The sequence below is a fragment of the Aethalodelphis obliquidens genome, unplaced genomic scaffold (assembly GCF_003676395.1).
Source record: "Aethalodelphis obliquidens isolate GAN/ISIS:26980383/991018 unplaced genomic scaffold, ASM367639v1 scaffold86, whole genome shotgun sequence".
NCBI lineage: Eukaryota > Metazoa > Chordata > Mammalia > Artiodactyla > Delphinidae > Aethalodelphis > Aethalodelphis obliquidens.
Window position 1 is genome coordinate 5,719,733 of NW_020838030.1, and position 20,967 is coordinate 5,740,699.

The 20,967-nt window shown below is 52.2% G+C and overlaps 1 protein-coding gene across 1 annotated transcript; it reads left to right on the plus strand.

The window, feature by feature from the left end:
- The first annotated feature begins 3,791 nt into the window (after positions 1 to 3,791).
- OXTR (oxytocin receptor) lies at positions 3,792 to 19,793 on the plus strand. The gene is made up of 3 exons (XM_027093832.1): positions 3,792 to 3,986; positions 4,784 to 5,858; positions 18,577 to 19,793. The coding sequence occupies exons 2-3, from the start codon at positions 4,931 to 4,933 to the stop codon at positions 18,822 to 18,824; spliced, it is 1,176 nt and encodes a 391-aa protein (XP_026949633.1). The 5' UTR covers positions 3,792 to 3,986; positions 4,784 to 4,930; the 3' UTR covers positions 18,825 to 19,793.
- Positions 19,794 to 20,967: the final 1,174 nt, after the last annotated feature.

Sequence of the window (20,967 nt, forward strand, 5' to 3'; positions counted from 1 at the left end):
TTTAACCAGCTGTGAGGCCTTGGGCAAGCCCCTCCCCCTCTCTGAACCTCAGTTTCCTCCTCTGTAGAATAGACATCATGAGAATCCCAGGCATTCTGTGTGCTGTGAAGAGAACACCCGGGTTTAAGTGACTCTTGGCTCCTCTAGGCCCTACTTTTCCAAAAGAAGTCACACATTCCAAAGCCCCTTATTCTCAATAAACCTTTTCTTCTGCCCAAGAACAGCCTACTTAAAAAAAAAAGAACACCCTGCTTTCATTCCAAGCTCCGTTCCTTCCGAAGAAGGCCTTTTCTCTCTGGTCATGCCTTAACCTAGGCCACTGGTGTCTGCAAGTGGGGAATGCACGTCTTGACAGTAGTTCCCTAATAGGGGTTGTGTTGTCACATCCACGGTCAGTGGACATGTTTGTGGAATTGGAAGCATCACGCTTTATCTCTGCCATCACTCCCTCTTGGGAAGAATAGGGAACATGTCTGAATAGCACACTTTGTCACAAAGAGCCCTCTTTCAGCCAGATTTCCCCAGAGAGATTGTTCCGGGGAAACAAAGGACTGACTGACCCTAGTGGTTAATTTGCTGAGGGGTGTTCTTGGGTAATCCAGCATTGTTCTCTCAGCACATTGTTATTGACAGGTATGTGCAATAGGAAAGATAATGGTAAATATATAAAGGACTGTGGTGTGCGGGACTTATTCTAGGCACTTAACACAGCACTGGGGAGACTGGACATGTTCACATTACAGGTGAAGTCTGTAGTCAGGCACCAGCGTTTCTGAAAATGGGGATTTCTCAGTGGGCTGAGGTGGTCAGGGAGGGCTTCTCTGAGGAGGTAAAGATCTCAAATTCTCATCACACCAGTTGGGGTTCAAAGGAGTTACTTTCCTTGCCTGGCACAGTTTCTCTCTCTCTGTCACACACACACACACACACACACAGAGTTGGTCTTACTGAATTGAAAAGACACAAGAGTTTGATCTGGAAGATGAATAAGATGGAGGTTTATTGGATGAGAAAATATATTTTCATAGGATGGTCCTGGGGTGAGAATTGTCAATGTGAGGAAACAGCTTCAGATGTACAGGATTTAACGGTTTGCAAAGCACTCCTCACGTCAATGAAGTCTTATTTCCTCACAGCCCCATGAGGTCAGCACCCAGGGAAAGTGAGTCTCAGAGGCTCCGTGACTTGGCCACAGAGGTAAGTAGGTGGTAAAACCCAGACTCTAGCATTTACTGCTCAAGTTCACAGCGCTTTCCAAGATGAAAACATGCTTTCCTCTCTCCACGGAACAGGGGAATGAAACATATGTTGAGAAGCGGCCTAAAACGATGCGGGCCGGAGGAAGTACGTGAGAGTTGTAAGCTGCCGCCCTGGCCCGGCCTCAGGAACCTCCCAGGCCATCCCACATGCCCTGATGTTCCTGCATCTGGACAGCATCGGTAAATGTAAGGACACCAGGGAGCAAGCTTGCTGGCAGCAAGGCTATTGCTAGGATGTGTCCTCTGTCTTCATGTCTGAGTGTGTCTCTGATGCTGTCCTGTGCTAGAAGCCCCAGTGGAGACTGAGAGGTCATTGGGGCGGGGAGGGGGGGCGGTAAGGGGTGGACTAAATGCGTTTATGGTTCATTTCTACCCGGACTAAAGAGCAGGGCCACCTGGGCTTGGTTGGACCCATCTCTAAATAAATGTACCAGAGCTGGAAAATTCCAAAGATGCTAGAACTCAACATCCAGTTCCTGGAGGTAGGTGTGGGTATTGGACAGGTCATCCTCTGGGTGGGAAGATTCCTTAGGTGGCCTGGTCCACTCAAGAGTGACACTGCCCATGGGGATTTTTATTTCTTCTCTCCTTCCCTCTGTCTCTCCTTCCCTCTGTCCTTTCCTCCTGCCTTCCCTCCCCTCCATCCTTCTAGAGTTCAGTGGTCCAGGAAATCTGATCCCTGAAGGCAGCTCTCTTCCAGGAGAAAGAGGGGCAAGCTGGCCTCTGGATGCCATGTTTTCTACCCTGAATTTACCCGTCAGGAGTGCTTAGGAAAAACCCCTCCTCATCCCACATGGAGCGGGGCAGATGTGTTTTACTCGGTAGAATTAAACTGTCAGATGGCACAGATCATCAAATTCCAGAAAACCAGAGGGATGAGATCTCAGAGATAAGCTATTTTGACCAGCCCCCTCATTTTACAGATGGGGAAACTGAGGCAGAGTGAGATGGTCAGGATCACTTAATCCTCACCTGAGTGGTCTGTAACTTTAACCTGTAATTTACGTGACACTACTATTATTAATACTATTAAAAACAAGACATCCGGACCAAAATGGAGTCACTTATGCTAAGCCTCAAGTCACCAAACTGGGATTTAACTTAAATATAGTTTTGGCTGTCCCAGAGATGGAATTTTAAACCAGTCAAGCAGGAATCACCTGATCAGCTCGAGTTAGGTAATCCGCTTGCTTGACCCCTGCCATCCTCTGTAGGCAAAGTAACCTTGCAATAACCAGTCTGCTCTTGGCCTAGCATAACTTCCTTGTTTCCACTCCCTTCTGCCTATAAAAGTCTGTCATTTTGTACAGCTCCTCAGAGCTCCTTTATATGCGCTAGATTGGATGCTGCCTAACTCACGAATCATTGAATAAAGCCAGTAAAATCTTTAACATTTATTCAGTTGAGTTTTGTTTTTAAACAATATTATGACACAACTCTCTAGGGCAAGAAAAAGACAACTTTTGTCTCTCACCGCTTCACGATGGTGCTGAAATTCCCAGGCCTATCCTGGAATGCTCTCTCACCTAGAACCCTGGGCCCAGGATGGCAGCAGTGGTCTCTTCCCAGGATGTCTTGACAGAGAGCTGTAATTGTGGAAACCCTGTCCTTGGCTAACTCTATTCTAGCCACAAGATTAAAAGAGCGGTAAGAGGAATGTCAGGAGGAGATGTGCATTTAATAATTTTTAAAGAGCCTTGTCCACTTCTGAATCCTCACTTTGTTTTCCTGCCTTAATTCTTGGTCATTGTAAATTACTTCAAAAAATGATTTTAGAATAGAAAAAGAGCTAGGAGTCAGAGAAGACGTCTTTAACATTTCATATTCCTTTGACACTTTTTAGGATTTTAATTTTGAAGCATGGCAAAGAGGCAGAAATGGCTTTGGGCCGTAGACGAGCAGAATCACTTTAAAATGAAGATAGTTGTTTTTTGGCTTGAGATCTTCCCCTAAAACTACCTGAAGAATGAACACCTCTCCCAGTGCTGACTGGAACAGAAAGTATTTCTAATTCCCTATGAATGAAAATAGGAACAAAAGTATTCCAAAGCAAGGACGTAACTTGAATTCAGAGCTGAATCCATTACATCAAGCTCCGGGGAAGGGGTCGGTGGGGAGGCCCTGAAGTTGACCTGATGATTGGGAAATACCAGTTAAATGCTTTTGTAACTTCATCACTGTCAACAGGAAGACACTGCTATCCAAGCCTCCCATTTGCCTGAGAGTCAGGAGCTTCTAAACCAAGAAAGGAAGAAACCAAGCGGATTATTTACGAGCTCCTTCCCTCTTGCTGCTTGAAGCCACCGTGCAATTAGCCTGTTTGTTACCGCGCCGGGGCAAGGCTGGGCGAGTTTACACCGCTCGGCGGGGGTCGGCAAGGCCGGCCTCCCGCGCCTCCTAGCGGACCTGTGGGGTGGTGCAGCCCGTGCCACCCGCTGCAGGAAAGCGGGCCAGCGGCCGGCAGCGCCGCACCCTGACGCCGTCTGCGCGCACAGCCTCGGCAGCGCTCTTTGCTCGCCTCCAGTCCCTATCCAGCGACCAGTCAGGCTGCGGGCGAGGGGATTCCAGCCCAGGCTCCAGAGTCCGAGCCCTCAGCATCCTATCAGACTGGGTACCGGCAGCAGCCACCTCAACCTGGGCCGGGAGCGCAAGCGGCTTTGGAGATGTCAGCGGCGGTGCAGCTTCCCCAGGGAGCCAACTTTAGGTTCTCCTAACGACTCGGTGCAGGTAGCTGGGTCCTGCGCACGGGTGGACGGGATGGCTGGGGCTGGTGGGGCCCCTGGGACGCGGGTGGAGGTGGTGGGGTGCTTTGCGATTCTGGTTCCTGGAGGCGCCGCCTCCCTCGGCTGTCGGGGGCCAAGACACGTGTCGAGTTCCCGAACTTTCCAGGATGCTGGGCTGGGGAGGAAACCCGCGAGAGGTGTCTAGCCAGAGCGGTACTGGGAACAGCGTTTGGGCGTCCTGGGTAGTATTGAGCCAGGAGTGCCTCCAGGATGGACCACTGGACTGGGTTCCAAAGAAGCAGCTGTTGTGGAAGTTCAGGCGTGGATGGCTAGGCATTTTAGAAACGGGGGGTTGGAGGGGGCTGGTCCTGAGCTGGGTTTCCCAGGCAGGTGGCTATTTGGGGGGTCTCCGGCGGGAGCAACTGGAGTAGGGTTTACTAGGAGAGGTGGCTGTGCTGTGGGTTCTGGGGTGTGGGTAGCTAGTTGGGGGGATCTCTAGGGGAGGTGGCTGGCTTATAAGTCCCAGTCCCGGAGGAAACTGATTTTAACCCTCCGTCTCCGTCTCCTTCACTGGAAGCGACTTTCTCAAGGAACTGCGGGTCCGGCATTCCCGGTCATTTCGTGTCTCAGAGGGAGGTACCTGAAACGGGGATTTCTGGGGCGGCGGCTGAGCAACCCCAGGGCCGGTGGTTGTGACCCTAGTCCTAGATGATTTGGGGTTCCTGGGAAGGGGACAGCTGAGCCGCACAGGCGTCGGCAGAGAAGCGTGCGTGTTCTCACGGCCCTCGGGGTTTGTTTCAGAGGCCGATCCGTCAGATCGCTCCGCGGAGTCTCAGGGAGTGGAACCCAGGAGCCCCCAGGGACGCCCGGGCTGCGCGTCGGGCCCCGCCCCGCGCGCCACGCCTTAAAGGGCTCGAAGGCCTGGGGCGCACGGCGGCGGCCACCGTCATGGAGGGTGCGCTTGCCGCCAACTGGAGCGCCGAGGCGGTCAACGGGAGCGCGGCGCCCCCGGGGGCCGAGGGCAACCTCACCGCTGGGCCGCCACAGCGCAACGAGGCCCTGGCGCGGGTGGAGGTGGCCGTGCTGTGCCTCATCCTCTTCCTGGCGCTGAGCGGCAACGCGTGCGTGCTGCTGGCGCTGCGCACCACGCGCCGCAAGCACTCGCGCCTCTTCTTCTTCATGAAGCACCTGAGTATAGCCGACCTGGTGGTGGCGGTGTTCCAGGTGCTGCCGCAGCTGCTGTGGGACATCACCTTCCGCTTCTACGGACCCGACCTGCTATGCCGCCTCGTCAAGTACCTGCAGGTGGTGGGCATGTTCGCTTCCACCTACCTCCTGCTGCTCATGTCGCTCGACCGCTGCCTGGCCATCTGCCAGCCGCTGCGCGTGCTGCGCCGCCGCACCGACCGTCTGGCCGTGCTCGCCACATGGCTGGGCTGCCTGGTGGCCAGCGCGCCGCAGGTGCACATCTTCTCGCTGCGCGAGGTGGCCGATGGCGTCTTCGACTGCTGGGCCGTCTTCATCCAGCCCTGGGGGCCCAAGGCCTACATCACGTGGATCACGCTCGCCGTCTACATCGTGCCCGTCCTCGTGCTTGCCGCCTGCTACGGCGTCATCACCTTCAAGATCTGGCAGAACTTGCGGCTCAAGACGGCGGCGGCGGCGGCCGAGGCGGCCGCGGGACCCGAGGGCGCGGCGGCGGACTGCGCGGGGCGCGGGGCTTTGGCCCGCGTCAGCAGCGTCAAGCTCATCTCCAAGGCCAAGATCCGCACGGTCAAAATGACCTTCATCATCGTGCTGGCCTTCATCGTGTGCTGGACGCCATTCTTTTTCGTGCAGATGTGGAGCGTCTGGGACGCCGAGGCGCCCAAGGAAGGTAGCGCTGGCGGGAAAGCGGGAGGAGGGCGCGCGGCGGGGCGGGGCCGTGGTCCTGCTGCATCTGAACGTCCAGGGGCCGTTCTGTTCTGGGGGCCTCATGGGGGGATTTGAGTCATGGCCCCGTCATCCGCTGGCCTAGTGATTTGGGGCGTAACTTCCCTGAGCCTTGACTTCCCTTTCCGTAAAATAGCAAAAATGAAAAAAGTACTAGCTCTCCCCAGCAGCAGGGGAATGAAATGAGGAGATGCACGGAAAATCCCTAGCACAGTCTTTGGGCTACATATTTGGTTCACTATTATGGACCAGGAAACTGAGGTTCCAGTGACTGGCCTTTTCCACCTGCTTAGCGAAGTGGGGGAGCCGAGTTTCCAACCCAGGCCCAAGCTCAAGCTCCTGCCACGTAAAGTTCACTTTACGTTGAGCTTCCACTTTAAGTTCAAGTCAACCTGAGCCCGAGGTCTGGTTTGGATCAGAGCAGCGGGAGGTGGGCGATTGGATTCCTCCCCAGCAAGTGCTGAGAAGCTGCGGGGCGGGGCGCCGTCAGGGTGCGGAGACTAGTCCTGAGCCCGTTGCCCAGTGGAGACGGCGAGCTGTGCCGCGCGGAGGTGAGTACCGCGGGGACGGCGGGCAGGTGCGGGGCTGGCGGTGCTCAGGAGCAGAGATGGCGCTTCTCCTGGGTGGGGGGCGGGGACGGGCAGGGAAGGGAAAGGGGACGCAGACTTTCCCATTTGACTGGGGAGGCTGGGGGATTTCGGGAGGCGGTGAACGCCCTCTCCAGATTGAAGGACTGGGAGGTCAGGGCTGAGGGTGGCCGGGAGACCGGGAGGAGAGGGTAGAATGGAAGGCTCTGTGGGGAGGGATCTTGGGGGAGCAGAGCGCCTCGGGTCCGACTTGTAGCCGTCGCTTTGCGGCTGGGACCCCCAGGCAGCTCCCGCCTTCAGCCTTCACCACGGACAATTCAGGTAGCTCATTAGCAAAGAATAGGAGGGATCAGCGGTGGTGAATGACTTAGACCTTTTGGTTTGAGGGTAAGCACGTAACACTGCGCTGGGATGCCCGCGGCTCAAATGCTTGTAAGGAAAGACCCGAGGGGTTTGCTTTCACCTCTTCTGTCCTTGAGATAGCGCAAATGTCCCGTTTCTGGATAGAATCACTACTGCTAACAGTAGTCTCCAACACAGCCACTCCGTGGAAGCTGAAATCTTCCTTCATGCAGTTGGATAACTTTGCTTTGCTCTCTTCCCCAGACCACAGACTCCTTGCTTGCCTCAGCCATCCCAATTAGCCCAGTGTTTGCCTTAGTGGCCAGAGCAGTTATCATTCAGCATTTATTGAGCACCTGGGGTATGCCCGGCTGGGTGGTTTGCAGGTGAGGATTGCTGTGAAGACTCAGCAAAGCCAGCCTGGCTTCATGGTGCAGCCCCTGGGAACACCTTGCAGAAGGGGTTCGGCGGTCCAAAGAGGGGAAGGCACTGGCTCCAGATCACACAGCAGGTGGGAGGCAGACTAGAACTGGGGTTTCCTGCCCCCATCTCATCCCCCCAGCACCAGGCTTCTTTTGAAGGGCACGTGACTAGGGAGTTGGGTTGGGCAAAAGCCAGGAGTGGGTGTTTCTAGACAAGGCATCAGGCCACACCCGTTTCCTGGGTGGGATCTGAAGAGCTACTTGACCCAGGTCTTGAGGAGCTCAGACACCAGCCCTTAAGGAAATGAGACCCTTAGAGCAGCTATTGGGGAGACTTGGCATCTAGGCCTCCCTGCAGCCTTTACTCACTGAAGGGTCTTCTCTCTCCTTGAGTTCGTCCATTCTGCGGATAGTCTGCTCCTCTCTTTGCCGTCCCCTCTCCTCTCCTGTTCATCTTCTCCCTGGTAACTTTTCTCCTCCCTCCCCTCTCCCTTCCCCCATGACTTCCATGACTGCACCTGTGCTCCTCACTTTCCTCCCTAGAGAATGAGTATGTGGTCAACGCAGATCATGGTTATTCAGTAAAGTTTAGATCTTTTCTACACTTGAAAAGCTTATCGAACAATTCATTTTCCTGTCTTAAAAACAAGATACAGGAACAGAGAGCGAGAGGGAGTTCCCAGCTAAAGTGGGGCCAGAGGCATTTTGGGTACATGTGGCCACCTGAGGATTTCTGGGGGGGGTGGTTGGGGGGTGGGAGGGGAGACGTGCAGCAGAGACGGGCTTCTACTCGGGCTCCAGGAGCCTCAGGTCCTGTTTCTCTTTGCTCCTTTCCTGGTTCAGGGGAAAGGGTGGTGGCACGTGAAACACCCAGGTCTTCCGGGTCCCCCTTGGCATTCTGCCTTGGCTGCTCTGAGAAGAGCACAAACGCAGATGACAGGAGAGTCCTGATGCCGCTGCTGCCAGCACTCCCTCCCCGAGTGCTGTCAGGAGCGGGCTCCCGGCTCACCGACCACAGAGGACTTGGGCACCTGCCGCTGGCCTGGTCAAGCCGCCCCTCGGCCTCAGGGCTGCAGGGTCCGGGGATGTGGGCTGAGCCAGAAGCACGCCTTGGGCCCACTTGGCCTTAACCTGGATAATTACGAGTAGCAGGCTGGGATCAGAACAATTGCGTGTACAGTCACTTCGGAGACGTGACTCAGTCTCGAGGCTCTGGGCAAGTAGGAAGGAAGGAACAAGACAGGGACGTTCGAGCTACTTGAGCTTTTGATCAGCAAAGTGGAATTGATGCACAGCCCTCACTTTCCTGTCCAGGAGGAAGGGAATTTACCAGAACACAAACTCTCTAGATCAGGGCCCCTGGCTCTGCTCATCTCCTGGCGAGTGGAAATCCAGGGAGCCCTTGTGAACAGCGAGACATTCTTCCCAGCAGCCCGGGGGCAGGCAGCCTCAGGGACGCAGGAGTGGGGCCCCGTTCCTGCTGTCAGCTTCATCACGAAAGCCTCTGGGCCAGCGAGCAGCTCCTTAACCCCTGACCATGGGTTGGGGCCAACAGGGCGGCTGGAGAAGTCACACGTGTCTTGGCAGCTGGCCTCGTGGCCACCACAGGACTCCAGGTCCCTCCTTCCTTAGGGTTCCCTCCCCCCAAATTCCCTCGAAATCCAGCGCGCTTTTCCCATCTCTCCCCTTGTACACCTTCAGTCACACCAAGTGCTGCCTTTGTGGGTTTAGAGCTCACCTTGTTCCAAAAATAATTTGAGGGGGGTGCCCAAAGATTCGGGTACCACAGCAAGATACAATGGACGTGAGGAAGCTGGGAAGAACGGGGGAAAAGGTTAGAGGAATGGTAATACAGTAATAGCAATTATGAAGTCACCGTCCGGGGCAGGGGGTGAGCTGCACGTGGGGCTTCCTTTCGTAAGAGCCAAAGGAAAGAGGAGAACTCTCAATTTCAGTATTTGCATTGTTCAGAGAGAAAAGCAGGGAGAGGAGAAAAAAGCAAGGGGAGGGTTGTGGTAATGTAATGAGCCCCCCTCCCCCCACCCCGTTTCAGAGCAGCCACATGCTGGTAGGGCCCTGCTTTGGTGTGACTGGTCACGCTGCAGAACGAGGGCTGGGACCAGACACCCCTGGCAGGTTTGGACAAGCCCCGGATGGAACTTTCAGGATCGAATTGCACAGCCAAAGACTTGGCACCGGCCTTTTCCCTTGAACTCCGTGGAACTTGCTTTGCTGCTGGTCCCAAGGAGTGGTTCTCAGGGAGGAGATGAAGATGGATGATGGATCCACTTGGAGACCGTGGGCGGGCGCTGTAGGTTCCCAGGTCCCCGTGCAGGGAAGGAGCAGGTGTTGGAGCCACGTGACTGGCCTGTGTTTGGAGCCCGCCCTCCCACTTTCTCCTGTGTGTCCTCGAGCAGGTGGTCTCCCTTCTCTGAGCTTCAGCTTCTTCCTCCTCTCTTACAAGGAGGATAGCAAGTCTATTCGTGGGGCTGATACGAAGATGACATGGTGTGACCCGTGGCACCTGGGGGAGCCACGTGGTCAATGTCACTCTTTTCTCCTCCCCCCATTCTAGTTGTTAAATGTTTTGTTTGCCTTCGTGGGATTGACTTTGAGAATCTCGGCAGGGATTTGAGCTGGAGGAGCTAGACGTTTTTCTCTTGAGAGCCTGGGTGGAGGGGCCTGGGGTGGCAGCAGAGTCTGCTGGACGGTAGGCGGGGTGTCCGGGGAGGTTTGGTATGTGGAGAAACTCGTGAAAGCCAGAGAGCTGGACTGTGAGCCTTGTCACAGCGGGGGCACCACCTGTCCTGTTCACTGGTGTGTGCCCAGTGCCCAGCACAAGGCGGGCCACCTGTCGGAGCTCAAGCGGTGCTTGTTGAACAAATGTGTAGGGCATGGGAAGAGGAAGGTGCCCGTCACGGGGCTGGGCTGGGTGTACAGAGCTGGACTCAAGAGAAGTGAAAGCTCTCTAGGCGGCGCTCTGGCCGTAGGGTTGGCTACTTGGTGAAGAAGTGAGCGCCCCAGCACTGGGAGCAATCAAGCTTCTGCCCGGGAGGGTACCAGGAGGAAGGTTGAAATGCACAGGAGGCCTAGTTTTAAGTGTTTCCGCCGTCTGTGAAACGAGCTTGCCAGCACCTCCCGGTTTTTGTGGAACTGTGGCCCCTCCAGTGTGGCTGCCCGCCCACCCTGCCTTTCCAAGGACGCTGTGCCCGAGGTGTGGGTGGACCACATACCTTGGAGGGGCCTGCTGGTCAGGCAAGCCGATGATAGGGCAGAGAGCAGAGCCCAAGTCCACTGTGTGGGCTGCTTTGTGCATAACTCCAGGGGGTTCCATTTAAGGAACCTGAGAATGAGAATGGTCTGTGAGAATGGTATTCCTAGGAGCTGTGCAGTGCACAACCTAAACAATTGGACAAGGCAGCTTCATCCAGTTCTGACTCTCGTGAAGCTTTCCCTGTTGCCCCCACCTGAGGGTCTCCTTCCTCCTCCAGTGCGTTCATTCTATAAGCAGTGATTCAGCGCCTCCCAAGGGTCCTGTCCACACAACCTCTGCCTCAATTTGTCCTCCTATGAGGAGAGTTGGCAAGGACCCCTCTCCAGTCCCTCCCCTGTCCTACTGTGGCCAGCAGCTGGCACATGCATAGGCGTGGGACAGTGAGGCCAAGGTTGGTCTCTGGGAGGGACGCCCCCAGCTTCTGCCGGGATGGTTCTGTCCCCGCGTGTGGCCAGATGGAGCAGCAGCCGTCCCCCTGGGTGGCTGACTGGAACTGTCTGGGACTGTTTGCTGGGGTTAAGAATAGGGTTTAGGTTGTGGGCCGGGTGGAGGGTGCTGGTGGCACAGGGCCTGGCATGTAGTAAGTGCTCAATCAATGCTTTAAAAATAGAGAAATTTCAAGGTGTTTCAGCGTCCTGGGGTCAGTGCGTGCAGCTGAGGGAATGCAGGTTGTCGTGAGCTCAGGAGCACATTTTCACTGAGGGGCTGCAGTCTTTGTTGAGTGATGGCAAGCCCGGGGATGCTGGGAACAACGGCATTGTTAAGAGGTCAAGAGAAGTTAAGGCCTTGCCTGGAGGAGACAGTAGGAGGCAAGGTGGGGAGGGTCTAGCTCTGGGTTTGGAAACCCAAGGGGACCCTTGCATGAGGGACGGGCGGGAAGGAGGTGTGACCAGGCGGTGTTTCGTGTCCCAGCCCCTGATTCCTGGTTCCGGTGATCCTGATTCCTGGCCACTGAGGGGCACCCTCTGCCAGCACCTTCCTCCTTACTCTATTGGGAGCTGGCACCTCCCACCCTTTGCCAGATGCTGCAGTACCACGGGCCTCTACCCTCCACGGCCCATGCCTCACACTCTAATGGTCACTCCTACTCATTTCTCTTTCTTTCTCTTTCTTTCTGCCTGACCTTGATATCTGACTGTGAACTTAATTTCCCAGAGGGAATTGCATTTGAGTCCAGTCATCTTGTTAGGGGCCCGTCTCCCATTGTCAGGCAGGGATATTGTCTTTTTGCTTTTCCAACATGCTAGTGTCGGTGGCTGATTTATCAGGACTTCCTGTCTGCTAATTTCATGCCCACTTCAACTTAGTCCCTTATTGAACTTTTCCCATTTTCCAGTTTCTGCTAGCAGCCAAGGACAGAGCCACAAATGAGACACAGTCCCCAACCACAGATTATTAACATGAATAATGACAGTATGAAGGGATGATGCTGTGAGAGAGGTATTCGTTTATCAAGTACTGTGAGTGCCCCCAGGAGGTATTTATTGATTCAGTCTCCCTGGGAAAAAATCAGGAGGATTTCAGAGAGGAAGCAACATTTGCAGAAGGTTTTGAAGGGTGAGTAGGAGCTGGCTGTGCAGAGAAGCAGATGCACATTCCCTGATGAGATCATTGAACAGTTACTTTATTTTCTTTCCCTGTATTGGAGGAATACTTGTCATGCTTCAGTGTGCACACAGATCACGTGGGGGAACTTGTTAAAGTGCAGATTCTGATTCAGTAAGTCTGGGTGAGGCCCATGAGTCTGTATTTTAAACAATTTCTCAGGTGATGCCTGTGCAGGGCCCCTGCAGCTGGCCTGTTGACTGCACATTGAGTAATGAGGCTTTAATGTATCATCTCTGTGACCAAAACATGTGGCTTGCCTTTACACGTGTGGCCCAAGTTGGCGGCAGGGCCCTGTCATTCTCTGAAGGGTAGAGAAGGGCTGGTTGTTCACAGGAAGCCCCAGCTCTTCTGCTTCTAGGATGTGGTTATTCCTCAGGTCTTGCCCGGTGGGCCCCACATATCCCCAGATTTGAGCAGTGACATCACAGACCATTTAAAGCTCTGTAGCCCACAAATTTAGCTCTTCTTCCTGGCCTTACACATGGTGAGATCACACATCTGTGACTTCTACAATTCCAGTGTGGTAAAATGGTGGTCTTTTCAAAGAAGGTGCCCTGGAGTACATGTTAGTATTCAATCCTTATGTAAGTGCACATTCAAAAAACATTTGTAAAAAAGGCTTCTGAAAAAAAAAAAAAAAAAAAAAAAAAAAAGGCTTCTGTACACCACATCTCCCAAATTCTCATGTAGCTCCTAAAGGAATAGGGATTTAGATTCCTCGTGAGGGAGACCTGATTCAGGATCTGGGCGGCGGGGCGGAGACCTTGAACCAGGTGACTGGTTTCTGGAGTGAGAGCCTCTTAGGAGAGTGGATGAGCTTGATTCAGACGAGAGGTGTCAGCTGAGCCACCGGTCTTTGAATTGTATGTGACACGTGTTCGTTGCCTCAGGAACGGCGCAGCCGGAGAGGCCATGGCCAGGTGCCCCGTCAGCTGTTCTGGGCTAATTTGAGCCCAGGGTGACGTGATGGTGATGGGCGGGGGCAGTGCCGGGAAATCCGAACAGGGGACTTCTTGGGGCTTGAGTAAAGCCGGGCTGGTGGGTGGGTGACTGCTGGGGGCACCCTGTCCTCGCATAGGCCCTCGGCTGTCCACCTCCTCCGTGAGTGAGGGCGCCAGGTGGAAGTTCAGCGTGGTGTCTGTGTCCCGGGGGTACAGTGCCCAGCAGGGGACGTTTGCCATTGGCGCGTGGCCATTCCCGCTCAGGCCTCTGCTTGGCACGTAGGAGCCCCCGCTTGAAGATCACCCCTAGTCCCCAGCCCTGGGCACCCCCCTCCCCGAGTCCTGCAGCTCTCTGTTGACTGGAGGGCCTGTCTGTGCTTCTCTCTTACCCACCTGAGTTTGTAAATCCCCTGAGGGCATGTCCCCAGGGCCAACTCGGTAGCTGGCACTGAGTGGAACATCGATCTCCTCATTTCCACTCCCCACCCCCTGCCCCATGCCCTAAGCCCTGGCCAGGCAGGTGTGAGGGCCGATCCCTGGCCCGGCGCCTCCCACTCGACCTTCCTTCTCTGCCAGGACCAGAGAGAGCTTTTTTAGGCCCTCAGGGCTCAGTCCTGGGGGACAAGTGTTCCTTTTACTGAGTGGAGTGGAAGAGACGGATGAGAACCAGCTCTCCCGGTGGAGACCCTGAAATCCCGCTCTTGCACATGGTTGCAGCCCCCGTCCCTTTTGGGTTTTTCCAAAACGGACTATCTAGAGTTCCTTTGGGGTCATGTAATCCAATCCCAGGGCTCCAGGTTTTCATTTTGTTTTGTTTCATTTTTTTTAATTTTGAAGTCGGGGAGAAGAGGGTAAAGGACAGTTTCTTGAATCAACGTTAGATTAGGAGTCCCCAACCTTGGGCGATAAAAAGTTATACACAGTTGATCATATTTCGTATCTGTAAGTAATAATACGATAACCTGAACAAACACTTTGCCGTTTACAAAGCCCTTTCACACTTTTTTTTTTTTTTTTCAATTTTCTCCAAGTCCTTCAGGGCGTCACCTCCATTTCACAGATGAGGATATTAAAGCTCAGACAGTAGATGTGGCTCAGAGAAATGAGTGGGTGGGAGGGGGGTTCGCACCCCACGGGTTTGCGTCCGGATCCTCTGTGAGGGGCTCCCCGATGGCCAGACACCCCCAGGAGGTACTGGCTGCTGACCACACCTCTCTTGGATGAGTCTGTCGATTCTGGTTTCCAGGGCCGCCTTTTATCCACACTGACGTCACCGTCGCTCTGCTTTATGGAAAATGTGGCTGGGACCATTGTCGCCAGGAGCTCCGTAGCTGTTTAGAGCAGCTGGCACGCAGGCACGGGGCGGACCTTGGTGCCCTGGTGTGCAGCAGGCACTGGACGTGGGCTGCCCGGGACAGGGTGTTACCCTCTGGCCCCAGGTGCAAGGTGGCCGAGCCAGGGTTTGTGGGAGGTCTGGGTACTTAAAAGTAAAGGCATCACCCACTTCTGCTTCTGGTGGCGTGGGGAGAAGTGAGCCCAACTTACCCTGTGGGTCTGCCCCTCCCCTTTTTGAGCCCTTTTCTTCTGCTTTTTAACGTCTTCTCCTACAGGCATTTAGATCAAGGATTGGCTCACTTTTTCTGTAAAAGGCCAAACAGTAAATATTTGAGGCTCGCAGGATATAAGATCTCTGTAACAGCTACTCAGCTTTGCCCTTGTAGTGCGAAAGCTGGCATTGACAATATATGAATGAGTGGATGTGGCTGTGTTTCAGTAAAGCTTCATTTACAAAAACAAGCAGCAGGTGGGGTTTGGCCCGTGGGCTGTTTGCTGGCCCCTCGTCCAGACCAGGAGACATTTCTGCCAGGAAGGATGGTGATCTGATAGGAGGCAATGGGTTTCCCCTCCCGGATTTTAAAAGACCATTACGGGACTTCCCTGGTGGCACAGCGGTTAAGAATCCGCCTGCCAATGCAGGGGACACAGGCTCTATCCCTGGTCTGGGAAGATCCCACATGCCACGAAACAACTAAGCCCGTGCGCCACAAGTACTGAGCCTGTGCTCTAGAGCCCGCAACCCACAACTACTGAAGCCCGCGCGCCTAGAGCCCGTACTCTGCAACGAGAAGCCACCGCAGTGAGAAGCCCCACGCACTGCAACGAAGAGTAGCCCCCGCTCGCCATGACTAGAGAAAGCCCGCGCGCAGCAACAAAGACCCAACGCAGCCCAAAATAAATGAATAAAATAAATTTATTTAAAAAAATAATATAAAAGACCATTACTGGGGAGTGGGCAGTGCTTAGCCTCCGAGGGGGCCTACATCTGTTTTAGGAAAAGAAAGTTGCTCTCTGACTCTGTCCTTCAAATCATATGAGGGCAGTTGCCCAGTCAGCCCATGTCTCTGCTTTGGGAGTGAGGGGATTTGCTCACTGGAGCCAAGCTGACTAGTATGAATGCTGACCTAGCTTTAAAAGGCATCCAGCTTCATTACTTTCAGGTGGGAACACAGGGTGACTTGTGTGTCCCTGGGGAAGGCACTTTCCTTCTCCGAGCTTCACTTTCCTCATGTATAAAATGGAGATGAGACCGCTTTGAAAACTCTTCTGTGCAAGCTTGAGCCGTGATTCCCATGGTTGACATTGCTGCATTGTCATATGCCCCCTTGGAAGCAGCATCATGAAATGCCAAGGACGACGCTTTCCATGCTTTGTTCTGTTCCTCTCCTTCTTCAATTCCAGGAAGCCTTTCTAGCCACTGCAAAGGGCGATGTTATAGCCTAAACAAGATGAAGTAAGTGCAGAAAGTAGATGAGGTGCAGTTAGTCCTTGTGCTCAGAAACCGTCAATGGCTCCCCAGTGCCTGTAGATTTAAGTTCGTGCTCAGCCTGGATTCAAGGTCCTCCTCCTCAGCCTTGCTCTTTCCAGTTTCCTCTCCTGTGAACCCACCCCCGCCCCCAATTCTGGCAGCCCCTGAATGCTGTTGGACAGTCTCACCTTTGTACCTTTATTTCTGCAGCATCCTTCCTTTGAAATGTCCTCCATAGCCTGTGTTTTATTCCCAAATAGCTTGAAATTCCACTGTTGGGAACCCATGTCTTTGGTTGGTTAGGATATTGCCACATTTTTAAAAAGTCCAAATGTGCCCTTAGCATTTGGCAACTTGATACAAGCAGGTTCAGCTTAGAGGGTCCTCCTTCCCCGAGAGCCAGGCCAGGCCGGTCATTCGTGTCTGTGGCCACCAGGTGGGGATAGAGGTGCTGGCCGTGGTCCCAACTGCTCCCATCCAGGCTGGCCACTTGGAGGTGGAAAAACTCGGGTGGGGCTGCTCAGGAATTCATTAACTGTTTACTTTTCTGTGGTTACTGTTTCTGTAGGTTGTTTATAAAAAATAGGATAAATAAGTTAAAAGATCCAAATGTCAAGAGTGAGGCGAGTAACTTACATGAATAGCTAAGATAATCCCTTGTAACTGTTCAGCGAGGTAGAACATGCTGCCTTTCTGTTCAAGTGAGAACTGCATCCCCGACACGTCCTTCTACCCATTTCACAGCTCTGTACGCCTGTGTTCTTCCCTTGTGTCTGGCACTTTACTTCTCAATGCCTTTAAAAAAAATTTTTTTTAAATCTTTTTGACGTGCCGTGCGGCATGTGGGATCTTATCCCCCGACCGGGGATCGAACCCGCGCCCCCTGAGCTGGAAGCACGGAGTTTTAACCACTGGACCACAAGGAAAGTCCCTCGATGCCTTTTTAAATTTTGACTTTTATGTGTTTATTTTGTCTCTTTCATTTTATATGTTTAATTATAATTTTGAGATATTTTTAGACTTTGTGATATTTCACCAGGTTTCTAAACTTAAATTCATCCTTTTTTACACATGGAAATCAAATATGTTTTTCCATTCTCTTTCATAGAATTCAACAGTACTGGCTTCCCCCCACCCCACCCTTCACTTATCTTTACTATTTTAGTCTAAGGATTAGGTTTACTTTCTAATCCTTTGCTTTCTAAACATTTTCGTTTGCAGGACTTGTGGACTTTGCGTGTTATAGCTTGCTTTTGTTCCAGCAGGTGCACCAGGTAATTAGAGCAGATGATGTTCTCAAACTTGGGTGTGCGTCAGAATCCCCTGGAGGACTGTTTATAGCAGATCATTGAGCCTCACCCCCAGGAGTCTGATCCACTAGATCTAGGGTGGGGCCTGAGAATTTACACTTCTGTCAAGTTCCCAGGTGAGCTGGGGACCCCACTTTGAGAACCACTGAATTCCTCTTAAACAGTCACCCTCCCCCTTTGGTGCTTGGAGACGTGGCTGACAGACATCTCTGTGCTCTGTCTGCGTCCACAGTGGCGTCTAGATCTTGCAACTCCAGTTGGCCTGTGAGAAATTCTTTCCTGGATTGAGCTCTTGAATTCTGGAGTTCTTCCTTGAAAATTTGTTGCAGAAAATATCGGACTAGTGGATTTTCCAAGCCTTCTTGCAGTTACCGTTACTCATAAGGGTGTGGCCGTGAACAGCATTCTTGGGAACACCGTTTTCCGTGTGGGTTTCTGGGGGGGGGTGCCTGTGTCCTCTGCCGCTGGGAGTGTGTACATTTGTCAGATTAAGACCATTGAAGGAAACCCAGGCTCCCCACCCCACCCCCTATTTGGAGGTACTTAGGATTAGGAATTTTTCTTCCTCCCTGAAGCTTAAATTTGTGACAAGCAATGTCTTGAAGTTGATTTCTGATCATTAATTTTACCTGAAATCCAGTAAATCCTCAGTGTAGTAGCTTCTGCACAGTGCCTCACATAATTTTAGGGTCCCCTTCTCCTGCACAAGTCTTATTTGTTGGCTGAAGCAGTGCTCTTAGGCGTATCTTCACAGAAACACTTTCAGTGTTCTCAGCTGTGAAGGCAGCACACGCCTTCTTGTCACTGCGCCTTTGCCTGTGCCGTTCCCTTCTGCCCGAAGCGCCCTTCCTCCCTTCTCTGCCTGGGAACCTCCTAAGCATCCTTCAGGTAGCAGGTGCTCTTTCACCCTCGCAGTGTTCCCGGGAGATCTGGGGACTCTTGTTATCCCCATTTAAAGGTTAGGCAACAGCAGTTTCTTGGGGAGTTAAAGTATTTGTTGCTGGCGGGGCTAGAATACAAACTAGGTCTGGCAGCTTCTGCCTCTGAGCTCTTGGATACTCTGAGTGGGAGGCAGTCGATACTCGCGGGGTGAGTGATGAATGGACGGACAGGCGGCTGTGCCGATGGAAGCCCGGGGTGGGTAACCTTCGCTTGGGAGAAAGGACAGGGAATGTTCCAGGGCTGGGCTAAGCTGGGGGAGGCGTGGGGGGTAGGCTGAGTGCACGCCCAGAGCATGGATATGGAAGGCAGGCAGACTTGGTCTCTTTGGTCCTCCGTCTTGTGACTGGCCTGTGGCCTCTGTTCTCAGGAGGTGATGCTCCATGCCCCAGCAGTGATGCCCTGTCCTCCTTTCTCCCCCCCCGCCCTTCAGCCTCGGCTTTCATCATCGCCATGCTGCTGGCCAGTCTCAACAGCTGCTGCAACCCCTGGATCTACATGCTCTTCACGGGCCACCTCTTCCACGAACTCGTGCAGCGCTTCCTCTGCTGCTCGTCCAGCTGCCTGAAGGGCCGCCGGCCCAGGGAGACAAGCGTCAGCAAAAAGAGCAACTCGTCGACCTTTGTCCTGAGCCCAGACAGCTCCAGCCAGAGGGGCTGCTCGCAGCCATCCACGGTGTGACCGGCGGGGCCAGGACCACCCCTCTTGGCTTGGATTGTACAACAGGGACAGTCTGGCCATGGGTGGTCGTGTACGTGTGTGTATAAGGTACCTTTCAGTGTGTGCCCCTCCGCACCTTGCGGGGCTCGAGCGGGGTGGGGAAGTGGTCTCCATGGGGGAGGGTGATAGGGTGACTCAGCCATCAGCTGAGCCCCGGATCTACCCTGGGCTCCCATGGGTACTCCTGCTGCCCTGACCCCACTGTTGCATCTGGTTGCTGGATGGGTTGTGGGTTTGTTTTGTTTTGTTTCCCCTGGACCTGTAATTTCACTCCAGTATCTTTTTGCTCCTTTATCCTGGGGTCTTGTGAAAGGTAGTAAGTATAGGATTGGTGACCAGATGCGTGCGGAAGCCTAGTGTTCTGAGCTTGGGATGAGAAATGGGACCTTGATGGTGATGGTGCTGATATCCTCCTGGCCTCAGAGTGCTTCTGCCTTTGAGTGGACTGGTGCTAGCGTCCTTGAGCACCAGCTTGTCAGATGGTGGCCCTAGAGCAGGAGATTCTCTTAGGAGACTGTCAGGCACAGGCAGCCAATTAAAACTTGGGTTAAAAATGTTTAAGAGAAAAAAGAAAAAAATGTTTAAGAGGAAAAAAATGTTTAAGAAGCTAATACTTCAGAAGCAGTTGGGAAAGAAAAGGAAATAAAAGACATCCAGATTGGAAAAGAAGTAAAACTCCTTACAGATGATGTGATTTTGTATATAGAAAATTCTAAGGAATTCATGCACACACATGCACACACAAACGCATTGGAACTAATACATGAATTCAAGGTTGTGGAATACAAGGTCAATACAAAAATCAAGTGTATTTCTTTACACTGGCAATGAACAGTATGAAAATGAAATTAAGAAATAATTTCATTTATAATAGTATCAGAAAGAAAAGGAATAAATTTAATGAAAGAAGTGCAGGACTTACATCCTGAAAACTACAAAATATTGTTGAAAGGAATAGAAGACTTAAATAAATGGAAAGACATCCTGTGTTCATGACTCAGAGACTTAAATATTGTTAAGATAACAGTACTCTCCAAGTTGATCTTATAGATTCAGTGTAATCCCTATCAAAATCCTAGCTGGCTTCTTTGCACAAATTGCTAAGATGATCCTAAAATTCACTTGGAAATTGCACAAATAATAGAATAGCCAAATAAACCTTGAAAAACAGGACAGAGTTGATGGATTCACCCTTCCTGGTTCAAAACTTATTACAAAGCTACAGTAATCAAAAGAATGTGATATAGACAAAAAGACAGATATATAGACCAATGTAATGGACTAGAGAGTTCAGATATAAACCCTTATGTTTATGGCCAAAAGATTTTTGACAAGTGTGACAAGAGAATTAAATTGGGGAGATTGTCTTTTCAATAAATGGCGCCTGGACAGCTGGATATCCACATGTAAAAGAATGCGGTTGGACCTCTACCTCATACTATATACAAAAATTAACTCAAAATGCATCAACCTAAATGTAAGAGCTAAAACTATAAAAGTCTTAGAAGACAACATAGGGCTAAATATTTGTGACCTTGGGTTAGGCCATGGTTTCTTAGATAATGACACCCGAAACAGAAGTCAAAGGAAGAATAGATAAATTGGACCTCATCAAAATGGGGCACAAAACTTTTGCGTTTCATAGGGCACTATCGAGAAAGTGATGACAGCTCATGGAATGGAAGAAAATATTTGGAAGCCATATACTTGTATCTAGAATACATCAAGAACTCTTACGATTTAAGAATGAAAAGCCAAATAACCCAGTTTAAAAAATGGGCAACATATTTGAACAAACAAGTGAATAGACGTATTTTCGTATCTCTCCAAAGAAGAGATATAAGTGGCCCATAAGCACGTGAGAAGGTGCTCAGTATTAACTCACGAGGGAAATGCAAATCAAAACCACAGTGAAGTAGCACTGCACACCCTCTAAGATGGCTCTAATCATGGGCAATGATAGGTGCTGGCGAGCATGGAGAGAAACTGGAGCTCTCCTCCATCGCTCGTGGGAAGGCACAATGGTGCGGCCAATTTGGAAAACAGTTTGGCAGCTCCTGAAAAAGTTAAACATAGAATTACCATGTGAGCCAGAAATGCTACT

Excerpts from the sequence above, each read along its gene's own strand:
- OXTR (XM_027093832.1), top strand. The coding sequence starts at position 4,931 with ATGGAGGGTGCGCTTGCCGCCAACTGGAGCGCCGAGGCGGTCAACGGG. Across the intron at positions 5,859-18,576 it reads CGCCGAGGCGCCCAAGGAAG|CCTCGGCTTTCATCATCGCC; the intron begins GTAGCGCTGGCG and ends CCCGCCCTTCAG.